Source organism: Hypanus sabinus, chromosome 3 (genome assembly GCF_030144855.1).
Source record: "Hypanus sabinus isolate sHypSab1 chromosome 3, sHypSab1.hap1, whole genome shotgun sequence".
NCBI lineage: Eukaryota > Metazoa > Chordata > Chondrichthyes > Myliobatiformes > Dasyatidae > Hypanus > Hypanus sabinus.
In genome coordinates this window covers 58,927,318-58,946,378 of record NC_082708.1, presented here as the reverse complement: position 1 = coordinate 58,946,378, position 19,061 = coordinate 58,927,318, and the positions used below count along the sequence as shown (strand labels likewise).

Below are 19,061 nucleotides of genomic sequence, written 5' to 3'. Positions count from 1 at the left end.
CAAATAATCAACTTGCAGTCAGAATCTGATCTTCACTTTCACACATGAAATACAGAAATAAAAAGGATATACTGTAAAAATAATATTTGTTCTTAAAGGTGGAATCAGCAGTGACCCAGACATCACTAAGCAGCAAGCTGATGATAATTGAAGTTCTATTAACTACTTCCTACAGTATTTCCACTTAATAAAGTGTCACTTTTGTATGTACTAGCAAACATTTGTCTCATCATCCCATCGCAGTATATCCAGCTCTGATAACAATATTTCCACACTCTAATTATTTGCAACTAAACACATTTTACAGGGTTGCGAAATCAACATGAAGATTTGGATTCCACAATGCAGGCTTCTCTTATCTGGAGCCTCTATTCCAATTCTGAAATCTGAACTCGTTGCGAGTTGCAGTTAGTCAGCCAGTTCACTGAAAGATTATTGGACAGCCATTATGGAAAATCAATAGAGCAAGCTGCTGCAAAATGACCTTTTTACTAATGCTCCTGCAGTAGAATCCATGGATTGTTATCTTGCACGTTGATGCATTATAACTAATACTTTTTCCAGTGATGTTATTGAAACAGAAACTTTCCATTCTCCAACAAGCACAGAAGAAACATTATGGACAATGCTACCTAGGTGCTAAAGCTTCGCTTTGCCTTGACTACTATCCACGTCTACCACTATACTCTCCTTTAATTGTGAAATACATGAAGCATGGGAAAACTGTACATGGCTAACTGGCCTTCAATTATCATCTTGGCTTACTAAAAACTGCAGACCCCCTAACAATACAGCACGAACAGCTCACCTCGTACGAATCCCTAATCAGATCAGATATCTCCATTTGCTGAACAGGCTCTTTGTCATCACTCGAAACATGTTGCTGGGCTATTTGTGGCAGTGGACTCTCTGGGTTTCTGATGTGATCAAGAAACCTACAAAAAGAGTAATATGCTGGGGTTTTTTATTTTCAAAGTTAAAATTATAAAACTATATTACAACTCAAGAACAAATGTAGCAAACCTGCTGAGGATTATCAAGGCTTGTCCATCATCTTGGCAGCGACACAGCTGTTGTGTGTTGGCATCTAGAATAGCCAAGCCCACCTGGAAGATCACCTTTATTCCATCATAGAAGAAGCAGTCAACAATGTTCAGTGCACTCTGCAGGGGTATAATACTCAGGAACAGTGTGAGGAACCAGGAGAGGGATATGGAAGCTAAAGAAGTCAAGGCCATCTCATGTTCAGCTAATTCTGGCAAATTCTCTTTAACAAGTTCTTCGAATACAGCTTGGTCAACCTGAGCACCTGGGAAACAAGGCACAAAGTGGGGTCAGTGATAAAATAGTAAAACAAGGCTGAAAAGAAAACTATTTGCATTTGGAAATTCAGTAACAAGTGCAACAATGGACTGGTGAACAACATGCACAAAATACTGGAGGAGCTCAGCAGATCAGGCAGTATCTAAGAAAAATGAACAGTCAACATTTTGGGCCAGGACCTTTCATCAGGACTGAAAAGGAAGAGGGTATAATAAAAGGGTAGGGGAAGGTTGAGGAGCGGGAGCTACCCCATCTCTTTCCCCTCTAAAGCCCTTACATCCTGCCCTTCACCTTGCTGCCTCTGGTTCACCACCTTCTCATTATTCCAGATCAGATTCATGTCATGAAGATGGCAGGAATAGGTCCCACACCAGGTAACAAAGGGAGATTTAATTTACTTCATACTTAACTAGACAGACAGACAGGCAGAGGGTTGCTGACCTACATCACAGTGAGAAACGTCATCTGTCCGTCAATAAGAAATTAGATATATCAAAACTATTCAATTAAAGAAGGTCAAGCTTTGCCAATGTTATGCACTTCTCTGGCAGGACTTGGTTTGTTGTTTTTTTTAAAACATTGAGTTCTGATGCAAAGCCCCTTAACTAAAAACATCAGCCCTGTTTTTCTCCAATGAGGCAGCCTCTAACGCCAGCATTTTCTGGCTTTTATTTCAAAGCTGCCCATCTAACTAGCAGTCAGGGTCAGATTTTATTTCTCAAATCGAGAGCACGAGATTATAATAACTATCCAGTATTTTAAGACTAAATGCCATAACCTTGTAAGCATAAATAAAATTACATTCTTTCCAATATTAAACAGATCTGAAGATAATGTAGCATTAATTAAATGAAGTTGAAAGCAAAATCAAAATATATAATGTAACAATGTGAAGGATGCAAATAAAAAATAAATTTTGATAGGCAACACTAACATTTACATAATTAGACCATAATTAAGTGATCTGTGGCAATAAATGTCAGATTCACCATCCTCTGGCCAAAGAAATTCCTCCTCAACTCTTCTGTTCTGAGTGTGCACTCTGCTCCTAGACTCCCCCACTATCAGAAAAATCCTCCCCACTCTATCTAGGCCTTTCAATATCCGATAGGTTTCAATGAGATCTTCCCTCATTCTTCTAAACTCCAGTGAGTACAGGCCCAGAGCCACCAAACGCTCCCCGTACATTCCCAGGATTATTCTTGTGAACCTCCTCTGGACCCACTCCGTTGCCAGCACATCCCTTCTCAGACAAGGGGTCCAAAATTGCTCACAACTCTCCAAGTGTGGCCTAATCAAAGCTTTAAAAAGCCTCAGCATTATAAACTGACTGTTATATTCTAGTCCCCTCAAAAATGAATGCTAACATTGCATTTGCCTTCCTTACCGCTGACTCAACCGGCAAGTTAATCATTAGGGAATCCTGCACGAGGACTCACAAGTTCTTTTGCACCTCTGATTTCTAAATCTTCTAATTGTTCAGAAAATTGTCTATGCCTTTATTCCTTCTACCAAAGTGCATGACCATTCACTTCCCTGCACTATATTCCACCTGCAATTCCTTTGCCCATTCTGTCAACCTGTTTAGATCTTTCTGCAGAATCCCTACTTCCTCAACATCACCTGTCCCTCCACTATCTTTGTATCATCCGCAAACATGGCCACAAAGCCATCAATTATATTATCCAAATCATTGGCTTATAACGTAAGAAGAATTTCAGAATCTAGTGATCTTTGAAAGATCATTACTAATGCCTCCAGAATCTCTTCGGCTCCCTCTTTCAGAACACTGGGGGGGGGGGGGGGTAGTCTATCTTGTTTAGGTAACATATCTACCTTCATACTTCTCAGCTTCCCAAGCACCTTCTCCTTAGTTATAGTAACTACACTCACTTTTGCCTCCTGGCACACAAATTTCTGGCATACTGCTGGTATCTTCCACAGTGAAGACTGATACAAAAGACTTATCAAGTTCATCCGTCATTCTATGACCCCCACTACCATCTCTCCAGCATCATTTTCCAGTGGTCTGATATCCACTCTTGCCTCCCTCTTACTAATTAAATATGTGAAAAAACTTTCAGCACATTATTGGCTAGCTTACCTTGATATTTCATCTTTTTTCTCCTTGAAATGGATTACGGGAAATTGGTTAGCATCTTTAATAGTAATGTGTGAGCTAGCATTTACATTGAAAATTTAATTCTAATTTTAACATCGAATTTTTATCCTCAGAACCAAATGAAAAGCAATTTGAAATTCTGGAAGGATTGCTGGCTGAAACAGACTTCTCTGTGCACAGGCTGAAAAGGTGGAGATCCTAACCACGTGCAAAGTACAACAGGACAACTCAAGTAATCATGTACACGTGGGAATTTATCATATGAAACATTGTGTAAAATTGTTCAGTTGTAGGTTGTCATTATTTCAAAAAAATTTGAATACCCTCATCTGTAAACAGAACGTTTATTCTTTTGTTTTGCAAAACAGGATGTTATTACAATTTATCAAATATAGCACCATCTTTAAAAGGACAGGACTAACAAAAACCCAAATTGTGCTGCTTGTGAGCAGTGTTTTTTTGGAATTACGGGTCTGATTAGCCATTAAGTATTTGTACTTCAGGAAGTCTTGGACTTCTACGCACAGACAAAGTGAAACAGAATCAGAATCAGGTTTATTATCACCAGCATGTGACATGAAATTTGTTAACTTAGCAGCAGCAGTTCAATGCAATACATTATAGACAAAAAAAGAGTAAATCAATTACAGTATATGTATATTGAATAGATTAAAAATTGTGCAAAACACAGAAATATATATTAAAAAAGGTGAGGTAGTGTTCAAGGGTTCAATGTCCATTTAGGAATCAGTTGACAGAGGGGAAGAAGCTGTTCCTGAATCGCTGAGTGTGTGCCTTCAGGCTTCTGTACCTCCGACCTGATGGTAACAGTGAGAAAAGGGCATGCCCTGGGTGCTGGGAGTCTTTAATAATGGACGCTGCCTTTCTGAGACACTGCTCCCTGAATATGATCTGGGTACTTCGTAGGCTAGTGCCCAAGATGGAGCTGACTAGATTTACAACCTTCTGCAGCTTCTTTCGGTCCGGTGCACAGTAGCAGCCCCCCACCCCACCACCATACCAGACAGTGATGCAGCCTGTCAGAATGCTCTCCACAGTACATCTATAGAAGTTTTTAGTGTATTTGTTGACATGCCAAATCTCTTCAAACTCTTAGTGAAGTATAGTCGCTGGCCTGCCTTCTTTATAACTGCATCAATATGTTGGGACCAGGTTAGATCCTCAGAGATCTTGACACCCAGGAACTTGAAGCTGCTCACTCTCTCCACTTCTAATCTCTCTATGCGGATTGGTATGTGTTCATTCGTCTCACCCTTCCTGAAGTCCACAATCAGCTCTTTTGTCTTACTGACGTTGAGTGCCAGGTTGTTGCTGTGGCACTAGTTGGTATATCTCGCTTCTGTACGCCCTCTCGTCACCATCTGAGATTCTACCAACAATGGTTGTTTCATCAGCAAATTTATAGATGGTATTTGAGCTATACCTAGCCACACAGTCACGTGTATAGAGAGAGTAGAGCAGTGGGCTAAGCACACACCCCTGAGGTGCACCAGTGTTGATCGTCAGTGAGGAGGATATGTTATCACCAATCCGCACAGATTGTTGTCTTCTGGTTAGGAAATCGAGGATCCAATTGCAGAGGGAGGTACAGAGGCCCAGGTTCTGCAACTTCTCAATCAGGATTGTGGGAATGATGGTATTAAATGCTGAGCTATAGTCGATGAACAGCATGCTGACATAGGTGTTTGTATTGTCCAGGTGGTCTAAAGCAGTGTAAAGAGCCATTAAGATTGCATCTGCCGTTGACCTATTGTGGCGATAGGCAAATTGCAATGGGTCCAGGTCCTTGCTGAGGCTGGAGTTCAGTCTAGTCATGACAAACCTCCCAAAGCATTTCGTCACTGCATGACTTATCAGACTGCCTGTTCTATCGAGCAGCGGCACAGATCAGTTCACATCCAGCTCTCAGCTTTAAGCTGCAAAGTGCTGGTGGAGGAATCAGAACCCTGATCCTACAATAAAAAAGGGTCTCAACTTATTTTACTTTGCTGCTTTTACTTATTTGTTGGTACTTTTAAAAAAGTTTTAAATTATAATCTTGGAAAAAATCCAAGACTTCAATTTCTGAGGAAACTTGGAATGAAATTTTCAAATTGGTTAACACTTCATCGTTATGTGCCCGTCACTCCCTCCTACAATTTAAAGTAGTCCATAGGGCCCACATGACCAAGGATAAGCTATCTCGTTTTTATTCAGATACATCTCTTTATTGTGATAGATTTAACAATGGAGAAGCTTCACTAATTTGTCTTGGAAAATACTGGAAGGAAGTTTTCCAAACTTTCTCTGTACTTTTCAAAGTAAATTTTAAACCTAACCCTTTGATTGCCATATTCGGTACTGATGGAGGAAAAGATACTACTTTGGAGACATCTGATTTCCACATTTTGGCTTTTATTTCTCTTATAGCTAGGAGGGCGTTCTTGTTTAAATGGAAGAATGCTGTTCCGCCTACTCATGCTCAATGGTTACGTGATGTTATGTCATCCTTAAATTTGGAGAAGATCCATTGTTCAATTTCTGAAACTAGTCAAGACTTTCAAACATTGTGCAGACCATTTTTGAATTATTTTCAAAACCTTTGATTTGCTGTTAAGGTACAGATTATGGCTAATAACATATTTCACTATATGATCAGGAATTTTTTTCCTTTTCTCTTTCTTTACCAAACAGCTTCGAACTTGGTAGTGGGCTTGGATTCTTATTTTTATATAATAAAATTACTGTGTCACATTTCAATATTACCATTTAATTTAATTTACATGAATATAGGGTAATGAGATTGCAAGTGTGTTTCAAATATAATGTATAAACCCCATTTCCAGAAAATTTGGGATATTTTCCAAAATGCAATAAAAACAAAAATCTGTGATATGTTAATTCATGAGACCCCTTATTTAACTGACAAAAGTACAAAGAAAGATTTTCAATAGTTTTACTGACAACTTAATTGTTTTTGTAAATATACACAAATTTAGAATTTGATGGCTGCAACACACTCAACAAAAGTTGGGACAGAATTAAAAAAAGATTGAAAAGTGCACAGAATATTCAAGTAAAACCAGTTTGGAAGACTCCACATTAAGCAGGCTATTGATAGCAGGTGAGGTATCATGACTGGGTATAAAAGTAGCATCCATCAAAGGCTCAGTCTTTGCAAGCAAGGATGGGTCGTGGCTCACCCCTTTGTGCCAAAATTCGAGAGAATTGTTAGTCAGTTTTAGGTCTTTCAACATCTACAGTACATAATATTGTGAAAAGATTCAGAGATATCTCAGTGCGTAAAGGGCAAGGTGGAATGCGCGTGATCTTCAAGCCCTCAGGTGGCACTGCCTAAGAAACTGTCATGCTACTGTGACAATTATAGCCACCTGGGCTCGGGAGTATTTCAGAAAACCATTGTCACTTAACACAGTCCGTCGCTGCATCCAGAAATGCAACTTGAAACTGTATTACGCAAGGAGGAAGCCATACATCAACTCTATGTAGAAACGCCGGCGAGTTCCCTGGGCCCGAGCTCATCTCAGATGGACCAAAAGACTGTGGAACCATGTACTGTGGTCAGATGAGTCCACATTTCAGCTAGTTTTCAGAAAAAACGGGCATCGAGTTCTCCATGCCAAAGATGAAAACGACCATCCTGATTGTTACCAGCAAAAGGTGCAAAAGCCAGCATCTGTGATGGTATGGGGGTGCATCAGTGCCCACGGCATAGGTGAGTTGCATGTATGTGAAGGTACCATTGACTTTGAGGTGTATATTAGAATTTTAGAGAGACACATGTTGCCATCAAGGCGACGTCTCTTCCCGGGACGTCCATGCTTATTTCATCAGGACAATCCCAGACCACATTCTGCACGGGCTACAAGAGCGTGGCTTTGTAGACACAGAGTGCATGTGCTTGACTGGCCTGCTGCCAGTCCAGATCTATCTCCTATTGAAAATGTATGGCGCATCATGAAGAGGAGAATCAGACAACGGAGACCATGGACTGTTGAGCAGCTGAAGTCTTATATCAAGCCAGAATGGACAAAATTTCCAATTGCAAATGTACAATTAGTATCCTCAGTTCCAAAATGATTAAAAAGTGTTATTAAAAGGAAAGGTGATGTAACACAATGGTAAACATGCCTCTGTCCCAACTTTTGAGTGTGTTGCAACCATCAAATTCTAAATTTGTGTATATTTACAAAATACTATTAAGTTGGTCAGTAAAACTATTGGAAATCTTTCTTTGTACTTTTGTCAGTTAAATAAAGGTTCACGTGAATTAACATATCACAGATTTTTGTTTTTATTGCATTTTGGAAAGTATCCCAACTTTTCTGGAAATGGGGTTTGTATTTGGTATAATTTTATCTTTTTTTTTTACTTATAATCTATATCTTGTACTCTATGTAGAAATTAATAAAAATAGTGAAAGAGAAAAAATCCATTTTAATGGATTTCACTAATTATTGGAGATAATTCAAAGGCCTTTTACAAGCAATAGACTAGGGCAGGGCATACAACATGCTGGAGGAATTCAGCAGGTCGGGCAGCATCCGTGGAAACGAGCAGTCAACCTTTTGGGCCGAGACCCTTTGTTAGGACTGAAGAGGAAGTGGCAGGGGCCCTATAAAGAAGATGGGGAGAGGGTGGGAGGTGCCAGGTGAAAAACCAGTAAGAGGAAAGATCAAGGGGTGGGGGAGGCGATAGGTAGGAAAGGTGAAGGAATGTAAGGGGAAAGCAGCATGGGTAGTAGAAGGCGGCGGAATCATGAGGGAGGTGATAGGCAGCTAGAGGAGGAGGCAGACAAACTGGGATGGGGGAAGGGAGGGGGAGGGAATTACTGGAAGTTGGAGAATTCAATGTTCATTCCAAGGGGCTGGAGACTATCCAGGCAGTAAATGAGACGTATATGGGGTTTCCACAGATGCTACCCAACCTGCTGAGTTCCTCCAGCGTGTTGTACAGTTGCTTTGACCCCAGCATCTGCAGTGTACTTTGTGTTTACGGTTAGACTAGGGCAGGGCCTCTGCACATGCAGTCCAAGCCAATGCATGTTCAGAAATGCTGCCTGGCTTGACTCCCATCAGTTGTAATGGCTCAAAGTTGCTCAGCCCTCATCAATAAAAATAAAGTTCAGGCAGTCCAGGCCAATTTAGCAAATCCCAATATCCGAGTCTTTGCGATTCCTGAGATCTTGGATTCATGTTACATTGTTAATTTACTTCAGTAAGAGCTTCAATCCACAATCCCAAGTCCATATGAAGATTCCAGTGTTTACATTCTGGGACCATTACAAGTTCTGCAAACTAATTCAAAGAAAACAATGCTGCAACTGTAGCCATCCTTTGTTCACAAGCCCAAAAGCCAACAATAAACATTTGAATAAATTCTCATATTTGAAGTCGATCATTGAGAAAGAAAGATTTACCAATAACTCTACGGTTGAAGTAATCTGGGAGCATTTTCTCACAGACAGCTACTAGCAGCCAAAAGGCTTCTTCCTCCTTGGCATACAATAATAGGACAGAGGTCAGAATATTCATAGACTGTGGGTAAAGACAAAATAAAATCTGGTTTAGGTGCATAGCAGTAAGATGATGGCCCAAGTATTAAAGTGACAAATTAGGATGCATTTCTACTAAGGCTATTAAACATTCAGTCAAATTAAACTAGCCCACCAAATCAAGTCAAACACTTACAGAATTACACCATTTCCCCCCACATTTTTTACCTTGCATACTTTATATACTTTACACAGATACAATGAAACTCATTTTATACACACACTCGAACATATAATAGGCTAGAAAATCTGACAGCTTAATGATTTCACTGAAAGATTCACATATCTATATTCATTTTTATATCTAAATCTTATGTACCACGGATGACTGAAAAGGAGCATTTTAAGTAAATGCATAATACAATGCAATGTTAATGATATTTTCATAATTTAGTATAGAGCTTCTGTATCTAAAGAAAATAGTTTGAAATCCATTTTATATTGGTTTGATTCATTTCTAACATATTCTAAACTTATTCCTGAGTTAATTGGAAGACCTTAGTACTTTCACTATTTTCTTTCATTAAAAATGAACAGTATCTACCTGGCAATAGCCTATCTTAGGATTCCTGTATGCGTATGCTGTCAGAACTCTTCTTAACGCTGCAATTCCAGTGTCACTCTGAAACGCAGGGTGCTCTGGCAGAGAACGATGCAGGTCACGTTCAATTTCCTCTGTTGCCAGGCAACATTTGCCCATAGATTTATCCACTAAATTAGCATAGTAATCAGGATGTGTAGCTTTATCAGTCACTGCATCTGGCAATAAAAGTCCAACATTATACACACATACATTAAAAAATGACTTTACTAGTTACATTTTACACAGACAAATATGAAGTAAAGTTGTTGAATTTGTAATGAGCGAAATCAAATGAATAATTCATATCCTGGTACAATTTTATTCATATTTTACATACTGAACTTCTTGTATGCTTGAAATGAAACTTTAAAAAAATACACAGTCTTGCTAACTTTATCAGGATAATAACATTTTCTAAATAGAAGTTTGGAATAGGACTGCTTATGGCAATTTCTAGGATAAATTATACAAAACAAGTCTGAATAAAGAAAAATAATCTATACAATCAGAGTTGGGAGAATATTTTTAGATGAATACAAGACATTTTTCTAGATCCTATTTCCAATCCAACATGGCTAGAAACATAATTCCATTTGGCACTGGAAGGAAGATGATTTCAATAATTGAGACAAATTGAATAACTGGCAAACATAACAGTTAAGCGCGTAATCAACTTTTATTCAACAATGAAATCTGAAATGAAAGCTCCACACCATGAAAAAATGTTGATGGACAGATCAGTATTAGGAAGTCATCAAAAATATTCCCACTGGATAAAAAGGATGTGGATTACAGGGTGAACACGCATTAGAAGTGCAACAAAACAGATTCAAATATGGAGTAATTATTTTGATGGGTAAAAAGAGGTAAATACTCAAATATGCTGATGGATTTTTTTTATACAAATGAATAAAGTTCAATATGCAACTTCTCTATAGTCTAAGTGCCTTAAATAAAGCTTAAATAGTACAAAACCAAACACACCCACGCACAAAAAATGCTGCAGGAACTCAAACAGATCAGACAGCATCTATGGAAATGAGTAAACAGTTGCGGTTTTGGGCCGAGCTCCTTCAGCAAGACTGGAAAGGAAGGGGAAAGATGCCAGAATAACAAAGTGAGGGAGGGGGAAGGAATACAAGCAAGGTGATAGGTGAAGCAGGTGGGTAAGGGAGAGGTGACGAAGTAAAAAGCCAGGAGGTGATAGGTGGAAAAGGTGATAGGCTGGATAAGGAAGAATCTAATAGGGGAGGAGAGTGGACCATGAGAGAAAGGGAAAAAGGAGGGGCAACAGGAGATGGTAATAGGTAGGTCAGAAGAGGTAAGAGGGTGCCAGAGTCAGTAAATGAAGAAAGAGGGGGTGGGGAAAAAATTACCAGAAACTGGAAAAAATCTATCTTCATGCCATTAAGTTGGAGACTACCTAGACAGAATATAAGCTGCTGCTCCTCCAACCTGAGAGTGGCCTCATTACGAAAAGGATTGAATGGCTTGTCATATGAAGATCGTTTGACGGATCTTGGCCTGTGTTCACTGGAATTCAGCAGAATGAGGGGTGACGTAATTTAAACCTATTGAGTAACGAAAGGCCTCGATAGAGTGGACGTGGAGAGGGTGCTTCCTATGATGCCACAGTCCAAGACCAGCTATCACAGCCCCAGAATAGAGGGACATCCTTTTAGGATGGAGATGAGGAGGGATTTCTTTGGCCAGAGAGTGGTGAATCAGTGGAATTCTATGCCACAGGCAGATGTGGAGGCCAAGTCTTTATGTATATTTAAGATAGTTTCCTGATTAGTCAGGGCATGAAGGGATATGGGGAGAAGACAGGAGATTAAGACTGAGAGGGAAAATGGACCAGCCATGATAAAATGGCAGAGCGGAATCGATGGACCAAAGGGTCTAATTCTGCTTTGTCTTATGGTCGTTGTGACAGAAGAGGAGACCTTGGACCATAATGTCAGATTGGGAATTGGAACTGAAATAATTGGTCACTAGGAAATGCTACTACTTTGCAGGTGGACCAAAGGTGCTCAACAGAGCACCTAATCTAGATTGGGTCTCACCAATATTGAGGAGGCCACTGGATACAGTAGGTGAACCCAACAAACTCGCATATGAAATGTTGCCTCTCCTGGAAGGACCATTGGGGGCCTGTTGAGGGAGGTGGTGAATGGGCAGGTGTGGCATTTCTGCCGCCTGTATGGATAAGCGTCAGGAGGAAGATTGTTGGAGAAGGACAAAAGCACAAGGGAATCGCAGAGGGGGTGATCCATGAGAAAAGGGAGAAAAAGGAGAGTGGGGGGGGGGGGGAGAGAGTAAAGATGCATTTGGTGGTAGGGTCCCATCGAAGATGGTGGAAGTTGCAGAGAATGATGTGTTGGATGTAGGTGCTCAAGGTGAAAACAAGAGGAGCTCTATCCTTGTTAAGATGCCAGGAAAGTGCAAATATCCAGGGAATGAAGGAAATGTGGAAGAGGGCAGCATCAATGGTGCAGGAAGGTTGCTTTGAAGTAGAGGCCAGACTAAGAGTGGGCCACTGGTCCTCCAAGTTCAGGGGTTCAGCTCAGCACCAACAACCTCACTGGGCAAAAAGAAAATTGTTATGAAAACAGCAATGAAGAAACATCCATATATGATATCCTGGAAAGGAAAGCCTCATCCTGGGGACAGATGTGGCAGAGACAAAAGAAACTGAGGAAAGGAAATAGCATTTTTACAGAGGACATGGTGGGAAAACGTACAGTCAGGATAGCTAATGGGAATCGGTCCCATGGCTATCTTGACTATATCTCTTCTCACCCTGTCTCCTTTAACTGATTCCCGTTGCCATCTTGACAGGTGAAGTAACCCTTCACCTGCAAACCTGTTGGGAGTCATCTACTGTATCTGGTGCTCCTGATGCAGCCTTCTCCACATTGGTGGGACCCTTCCCTTCTCTTCATTAACCCACCCTGGTCTTCTCAACTCTTCTCCTATCACCTCCCCTTGCTGTCCCTCTTCTTTCTGTTTCTCACCTTTTCTGACTCCTTACCTTTTCCACATATCAGTTCCCAGCTTCTTAATTCATTCCCCCCAACCCCACCCAGCTGGCTTCACCCATCACCTTCTAGTTTGCACTCCTTCGCCCCTCCCCCCACCCCATCCCATCTCCCATCTTCTTCTTCTGGTATCTTCACCCTTCCTTTCCAGTCCTGATGAAGGATCTCAGTCCATAAAGTTGACTATTCATACATTTGCTGCCTGACACGCTGAGTTTCTCCAGCATGTTGTGTGTGCTGCTCTGGATTTCCAGCATCTGCAGAATCCCTTGCATTTACGTAAAGGGTGAAATTGGCCATCTCATTGTTGGCATAAAATGACTTCCATGATTATGGGTGTAGTGACAAAACTGCAGTCCCAAGAAATTGCTACTTGTACAAATTAATGTGTGTATCACAGAAGATTAAAATGGATGAGTTTATTATTGTGACTTTATAAAGGTTCCAAGTTAAGCAGTTGTAATCACAGATTGAAAGTGAAAAGTTCCCAGGAATACAAGGACACATTTTGATATTGTTAGAATTAAGGAGGAGGAAATGGTAGATATTATGGGATGCATAAGGGTCAAGGAATCCTCAGGGTGGTATCCCAGGTTGGGTTGTGAAGTAATGATGACAGAGCTGAGGCCATAATGGAGATATCTGATTCTGTCATTACAAAGATCAGGACTAAACAGGACAAAAAAAAAAGCAGGATACCAGCAAGGGATCGCGTTAGGTTAAAACATCCTGTCAGAAAAGCAATTCGTCCAAAATGCCTCCAAGCAGAACACAACTCTGTCATAGGATCTGGGAGCTTGTGTGCCTCAATGACCTGGAGAGCTATGTTGGCTGGAGTCAGGGTCTTGTGCTCTGGCTCTTGGTACAGTCACCCATGCCAAACAGTTCAAAGGGTAGAGGCCAGAATAAGTCCTCCAGGTTCAGGGGTTCATCTCAGGGCTATCAACCCTAACTGGTCATAGTAAATTGTTACAGAAACAGCAATGAAGAACCCTTCTATATCTGTGTGGGACATTATGGGCAGACAGAGATAGAGGACCTTCACTGCTGCCCTAAATGCCAGTGGCGCCAGTAAGCGAGTCCAAAGCAGTTGAAGATAGCATGATGAAGACTTTCTACGTAGAATCCTGGAGATTCTACACACCTGTGTACCTTTAAACCTCAAACTGTCAGACAACATGAGAGCAGGATGGCTGTGAGCAGATGAGAAAATGACTGGCAGGGAAAAATGTACAAAAGCCTGGATAGCAGTAGATGGTTAGGCAGAAGTCATGTGTGGAATCATGCAAACTGCAGCTTAATGCTTTGGTTAGTTCTAACAACGACCAAGAAAAGTAACTAGGAAGAAGAAATGCATTCAAGGAAACAAGTGAAGCAGAACCTGCTTCCTGTTGTATTGACCTCTGAAAGTAATAATAATTACATTCTGTTAGATTTCCCAGTTACTTGCAATACCTCTATTCCAGTATTTTGCATATCATGCACTGGAGCACGTGAATCCAGCTGTGTCTCCAATTGTTTAAATAATGCTTTGAAATTTTCCAATGTGGCAGGAAAATTAAATCTTTTCCATACACCATGCTCATTTGGTCTCTGCCAATTGTGTTAACTTATCTACATCCCTTAATAATTTGCTAATATATTATTTGCAATTTACTTTTCTACTTATTTGTATATCAGCAAATCTAGCAATTTTGCCCAGGGTGCTTTCACACATTCAGTTTGAGACCCCACCATGTTTCCTGTGGCATACTACTCATTATAACAGAAAGATCCATTTACAGTATCCCTATTTTCTCCCAGTTAGGCAAATATACCAATACATTATCATTAGCTTTTATTTACAATTTTCATGATGCACTTTATGCCTTGTAAAAATTTCAGTATATTCACCCGCTCCCCTTCAACATCAGTCTGCTACTTAATCAAAGAAATTCAATAAATCCATCCAGCATGATCTCCTTTAAAAAAAAAGCACCATGCTCATTTGTACCCAATTACTTTGTTTTTTCTTCTAATCATCTTCCTATAATAACTTGGAAAATGTAACGCCTGGGTGGTTGACAGTTGCTTTCAGTTGTTCTCCAATATTGGCAATTTACTTGCAAACATCGCGTCACCATTCAAGGAGACATCATCAGAGCGCTGTTAATTCAAAAATTAATAACACTGGTGACGTCTCCTCATATGGTGACGAAGTGTTTGCAATTAAATTGCCAATATCAGAGAACAACTCAACTCAGCCATTTTTCTATAATGTATTCAGTAATAGGCTTCCAATATGATAAATTAATATAATTAATATGTTAATTATCTATCAGCTAATCCACCAGCATGATGTACAGGCACATTACAATTTAACAACTACCCTCTCTTTAGGTGCAAGACAATTAGATTATTTTGTAAACAGAATAAGAGAGAAAGAAGAGCACACACAAAATGCTGGAGGAACTCAGCAAGTTTGGCAGGATCGATGGAGAATAGACAGTCAATGTTGCAGGCCAATCATTCATCAGGACTGCAGAGTAAGGGGGCAGAAGCTGATAAGACGGTGCGGAAGGGGTTGGAGTACGATGTGGCAGGTGATAGATGAGACCAGGTTGGGGAAAGGTGATTGGGTGGGGAGGGGAAATGAAGTAAGAAGCCAAGAGAGGATAGGAAGAAGGGATAAAGGGTTTACGAAGTAGGAAGCTGATAGGAGAGGATATTGGGCCATGGAAGAAAGGGAAGAGTGGGGGAAACCAGAGGATGGAGATGGGCAGGTGAAGAGAAGAGAGGGGGCGAGAGGGTAACTAGAATGGGGAATGGATAAGGGGAAGGGCGAGAGTAGAGATTAAACTGAAAGTTTTAACAGTATACAGGGATTCGACTGATTAAATAAGGAAAATTACATTTCACGTGACTAGGGAATTGGCAACAATACATCAGTTTAAAATTGACTGCAAATGGGTAATGGGTGAAACTTAGATACATCTTAAGCAAGTTGTTGCCGGGAATGCTCTGCCATAGAAATTCAGATGAAGACCATTGCATCTTTTTTTAAAAACTTCGTAAAAATACAAGATTAAAATGGGTCATGGGAAGATGTAGGGTAGTGAGATTATTAGTGGATTGCTCGTGAACAGTTGACATGTCTAATGGTTTTTGCCTGTGATGTGACGATGGCAGCTACATGATACGATGAACAGCATCAAACATTCGTTTGACAAGTCAGGTTATTTACCGAGATACAGCAAAAAATAGGCCTTTCTGGCCCTTCCCCCATGTCACCCAGCGATCCCCTGATTTAATGTGAACCTACTCACAGGACGATTTACAATGACCAATCAATCTACCAACCGGTATGTCTTTGAACTGTGGGAGGAAACCGGAGCACCTAGAGGAAGCCCACACGGTCACGGGGAGTACATACAAACTCCTTACAGGCAGTGGCGGGAATTGAAGCTGGGTCACCTATACCGTTGTGCTAACCACTACACAACCGGAACACCCAAATCATTTTAGAATATGAAACAAATGATAGCCTTACTTCAAATGTCTCAACAAAACTGTACACAGTAGATAATTTTATTTTACTTTAAAAATAACCAACATTAACATCCTTAAGTTGTTGCCATTTACTGTTTGAGAGGAATATGAAAATGATGCATTAATAGTCATAGAATCAATTATACAGCACAAAAACAGTCCATGCAGATCTGGCCTTCTGCCTGTCCCATCTACCTGGACTTGACCGTAGCCATCTAGAACTGTCTCATCCATGTACCTTTCCAAACTTGTCCTAAATGTTACTACTGAACTCGCATCTACCACTTTCCCTTGTAGCTCATTCCACACCTCACCACCTTCAGAGTCACGTGTCCCTCCTCAATATCCTTTACTTCAAAGATTCAGAGTACATATTTCACCTTTCACCCTAAACCCATGACCTCTAGTTCTAGTCTCACACAAAATTAGGAAAAAGCCAGCAAGCATTCATCCTATCTATACACCTCAATTTTGTCTAAAATTCTCCTAACTCATGCACCTCACCTATTCAACATTTCCCTCTACTCAGATCTTCAAGTCCCAGCAACAACCTTTTAAGTTTTCTCTCCATTCTTTCAAGCATATTGATATCTTTCCTATAGTTAGGTGACCTGACCAGAACTGTACACAATGCTTTAAATATGACCTCACACAAGGAATACAGTGAGGGAAGAAAAAGAACCAACACTAATTTTGGCATTTTATGAATTATGTGTGTATGTAAGAATAAAGAAAAATGAGAATTTTATACAATGAATGCATTTCAAGTACACTTTACATAAAATATAGAAATCTACAGCACATTACAGGCCCTTCGGCCCACAATGTTGTGCTGACCATGCAACCTACTCTAGAAACTGCCTAGAATTTCCCTAGTGCACAGCCCTCTATTTTCCTAAGCTCCATGTACTTATCAAAGAGGCTCTTAAAAGACCCTATTGATTCTGCTTCTACCACCACCACTGGCAGTGTATTTGACCATTCTGTGTGAAAAACTTACCCCTGACGTCCCCTCGGTGCCTATTTCCAAGTACCTTTAAACTATGCCCCCTTGTGTTAGCTATTTCAGCCCTGGGGAAAAAGTCTCTTGACTATCCACATGGTCAATGCCCCTCATCATCTTATGCTCTCTATCAGTCACCTCTCATTCTCTGTCGCTCCAAGGAGAAAAGGCCAAGTTCACTCAACCTATTCTCATAAGTGACGCCCTCCAATCCAGGCAACATCCTTGTAAATCTCCTCTGCTGTCTCTCTATGGTATCCACATCCTTCTGATAGTGAGGTTACCAGAACTGAACACAACACTCCAAGAGGGGTCTGACCAAGGTCTTGTATAGCTGCAACATTATCTCACAGCTCTTGAACTCAATCCCACTGTTGATGAATGCCAACACACCATATGCCTTCTGAACAACACTGTCAGCCTGCCCAGCAACTCTCCCACTGAGAGATCTGACATCTGACCAGGTTCATCGCCCAATATCAAATCAAGTACAGCCTCTCCTCTACTTGGCTTATCTACATATTGTGTCAGGAAACCTTCCTGAATACACCAAACAAACTCCACCTCATCTAAACTCCTTGCACTAAGGAGAAGACAATCAATATCAGGAAAGTTCAAATCTCCCATCACAACAACCTTATTAATATTGCTCCCTTCCAGAATTTGCCTCACGATCTACTCCTCGATATCCCTGTTACTATTGGGGGGGGGGGGGGGTCTATCTGAAACAAAAACACCCAGTAGAATTCAGAGTTATTACCCCTTTCCTGTTTCTGACTTCCACCCACACTGACTTAGTGGACCGTACCTCCATGACTTCCTCCTTTTCTGCAGCTCTGACACTATCCCTAATTAGCAATGCCATGCCTCCACCTCTTTTTCCTCCCTCTCTGTTCTTTTTGAAATATCTAAATTCTGGTGCACTCTGCAGCCATTCCTGCCCGAGATATCCAAGCCTCTAATAGCCACGTCATAGTTCCCATCCAAGCTTCTGTAATGCCCACAACGTCATAGTTTCACACTTGGTGCACAACTTAGGCCACCTTACTAAGAGAAAGGACATTGAAAGTCATTGTACATTGTTTGGTATGAGAGTGGAGTGGGGAACTTAAACCAACACAAAAAAAAAGGGCCATCTTGCAGATATACATTTTGTGACCTTAAGTGTTCAAAAGAACTACATAACCATTGAACTCCATGTTGGAATGTCCATTGTCCTTCTACAAATAAACAATCTTTTCTGTGCATGGTCCTATAAATAACAGCAAGATAAATATCTGGGTGCTGTTGTTCAGATTTAGATGAGCACACTATTCGCTGCTCTCTTTTCGAACTGTCTGAACTGATGGGTTGTTAACTTTAAGGGTAGCAGCAGCCAACAGAAGCCACAATGCAATGCTCTCGCACTGCAATGTCTTGCACAAACCTTACTGGAGGCAGGTGTTTCTGATCCAAGCCAGACTCTTCCATAGACCAGTGTCAGCCAAAACATGCTCACCTGAAAAAAGAAGCCAGAGTTCTCCTCGAAGGCACTCCGGAATACCCATTGCAACCAGCTTCCTTATTTTCTCAGTGCGAAACATGCTGACTGTGCGTCCGTATTCCACAAAGTGATCATACCATAATCGTTTTTTCACTTCTTCCATTCCCTAAAATTAACAATCTGCCATTAATTAGAAATATTAGAAGAATAACTTAACAGGATTACAAACCTAATAACCAAATGGAAACAGAGATTAAAGGCATTTTGTTACCTTACTGAAAATCCCTCTCGCATAACAAATCAGCAGAACACCAAGGTATTACAAACTACACCTTGCACGATCCCATGCTTGGCCACTAAAGCAGGAGATTTGGGCATGGCTCTGCTATTCCCATCCCATATA

The 19,061-nt window shown here is 40.6% G+C and overlaps 1 protein-coding gene across 2 annotated transcripts in view; it reads right to left on the bottom strand.

Moving 5' to 3' along the window:
• LOC132391363 (TBC1 domain family member 8) overlaps window positions 1-19,061 on the bottom strand; it is a 101,538-nt gene that overhangs the window by 10,033 nt on the left and 72,444 nt on the right. The window contains exons 9-13 of one of the 2 annotated variants that reach the window (XM_059964437.1): window positions 18,674-18,824; window positions 9,565-9,779; window positions 8,886-9,003; window positions 1,024-1,309; window positions 809-935 (exon numbers count right to left, since the gene is read on the bottom strand). In XM_059964437.1, the coding sequence (XP_059820420.1) occupies window positions 809-935; window positions 1,024-1,309; window positions 8,886-9,003; window positions 9,565-9,779; window positions 18,674-18,824 (897 nt within the window). The remainder of the gene's footprint in view (window positions 1-808; window positions 936-1,023; window positions 1,310-8,885; window positions 9,004-9,564; window positions 9,780-18,673; window positions 18,825-19,061) is intronic. The other variant, XM_059964438.1, reaches the window with a different exon arrangement.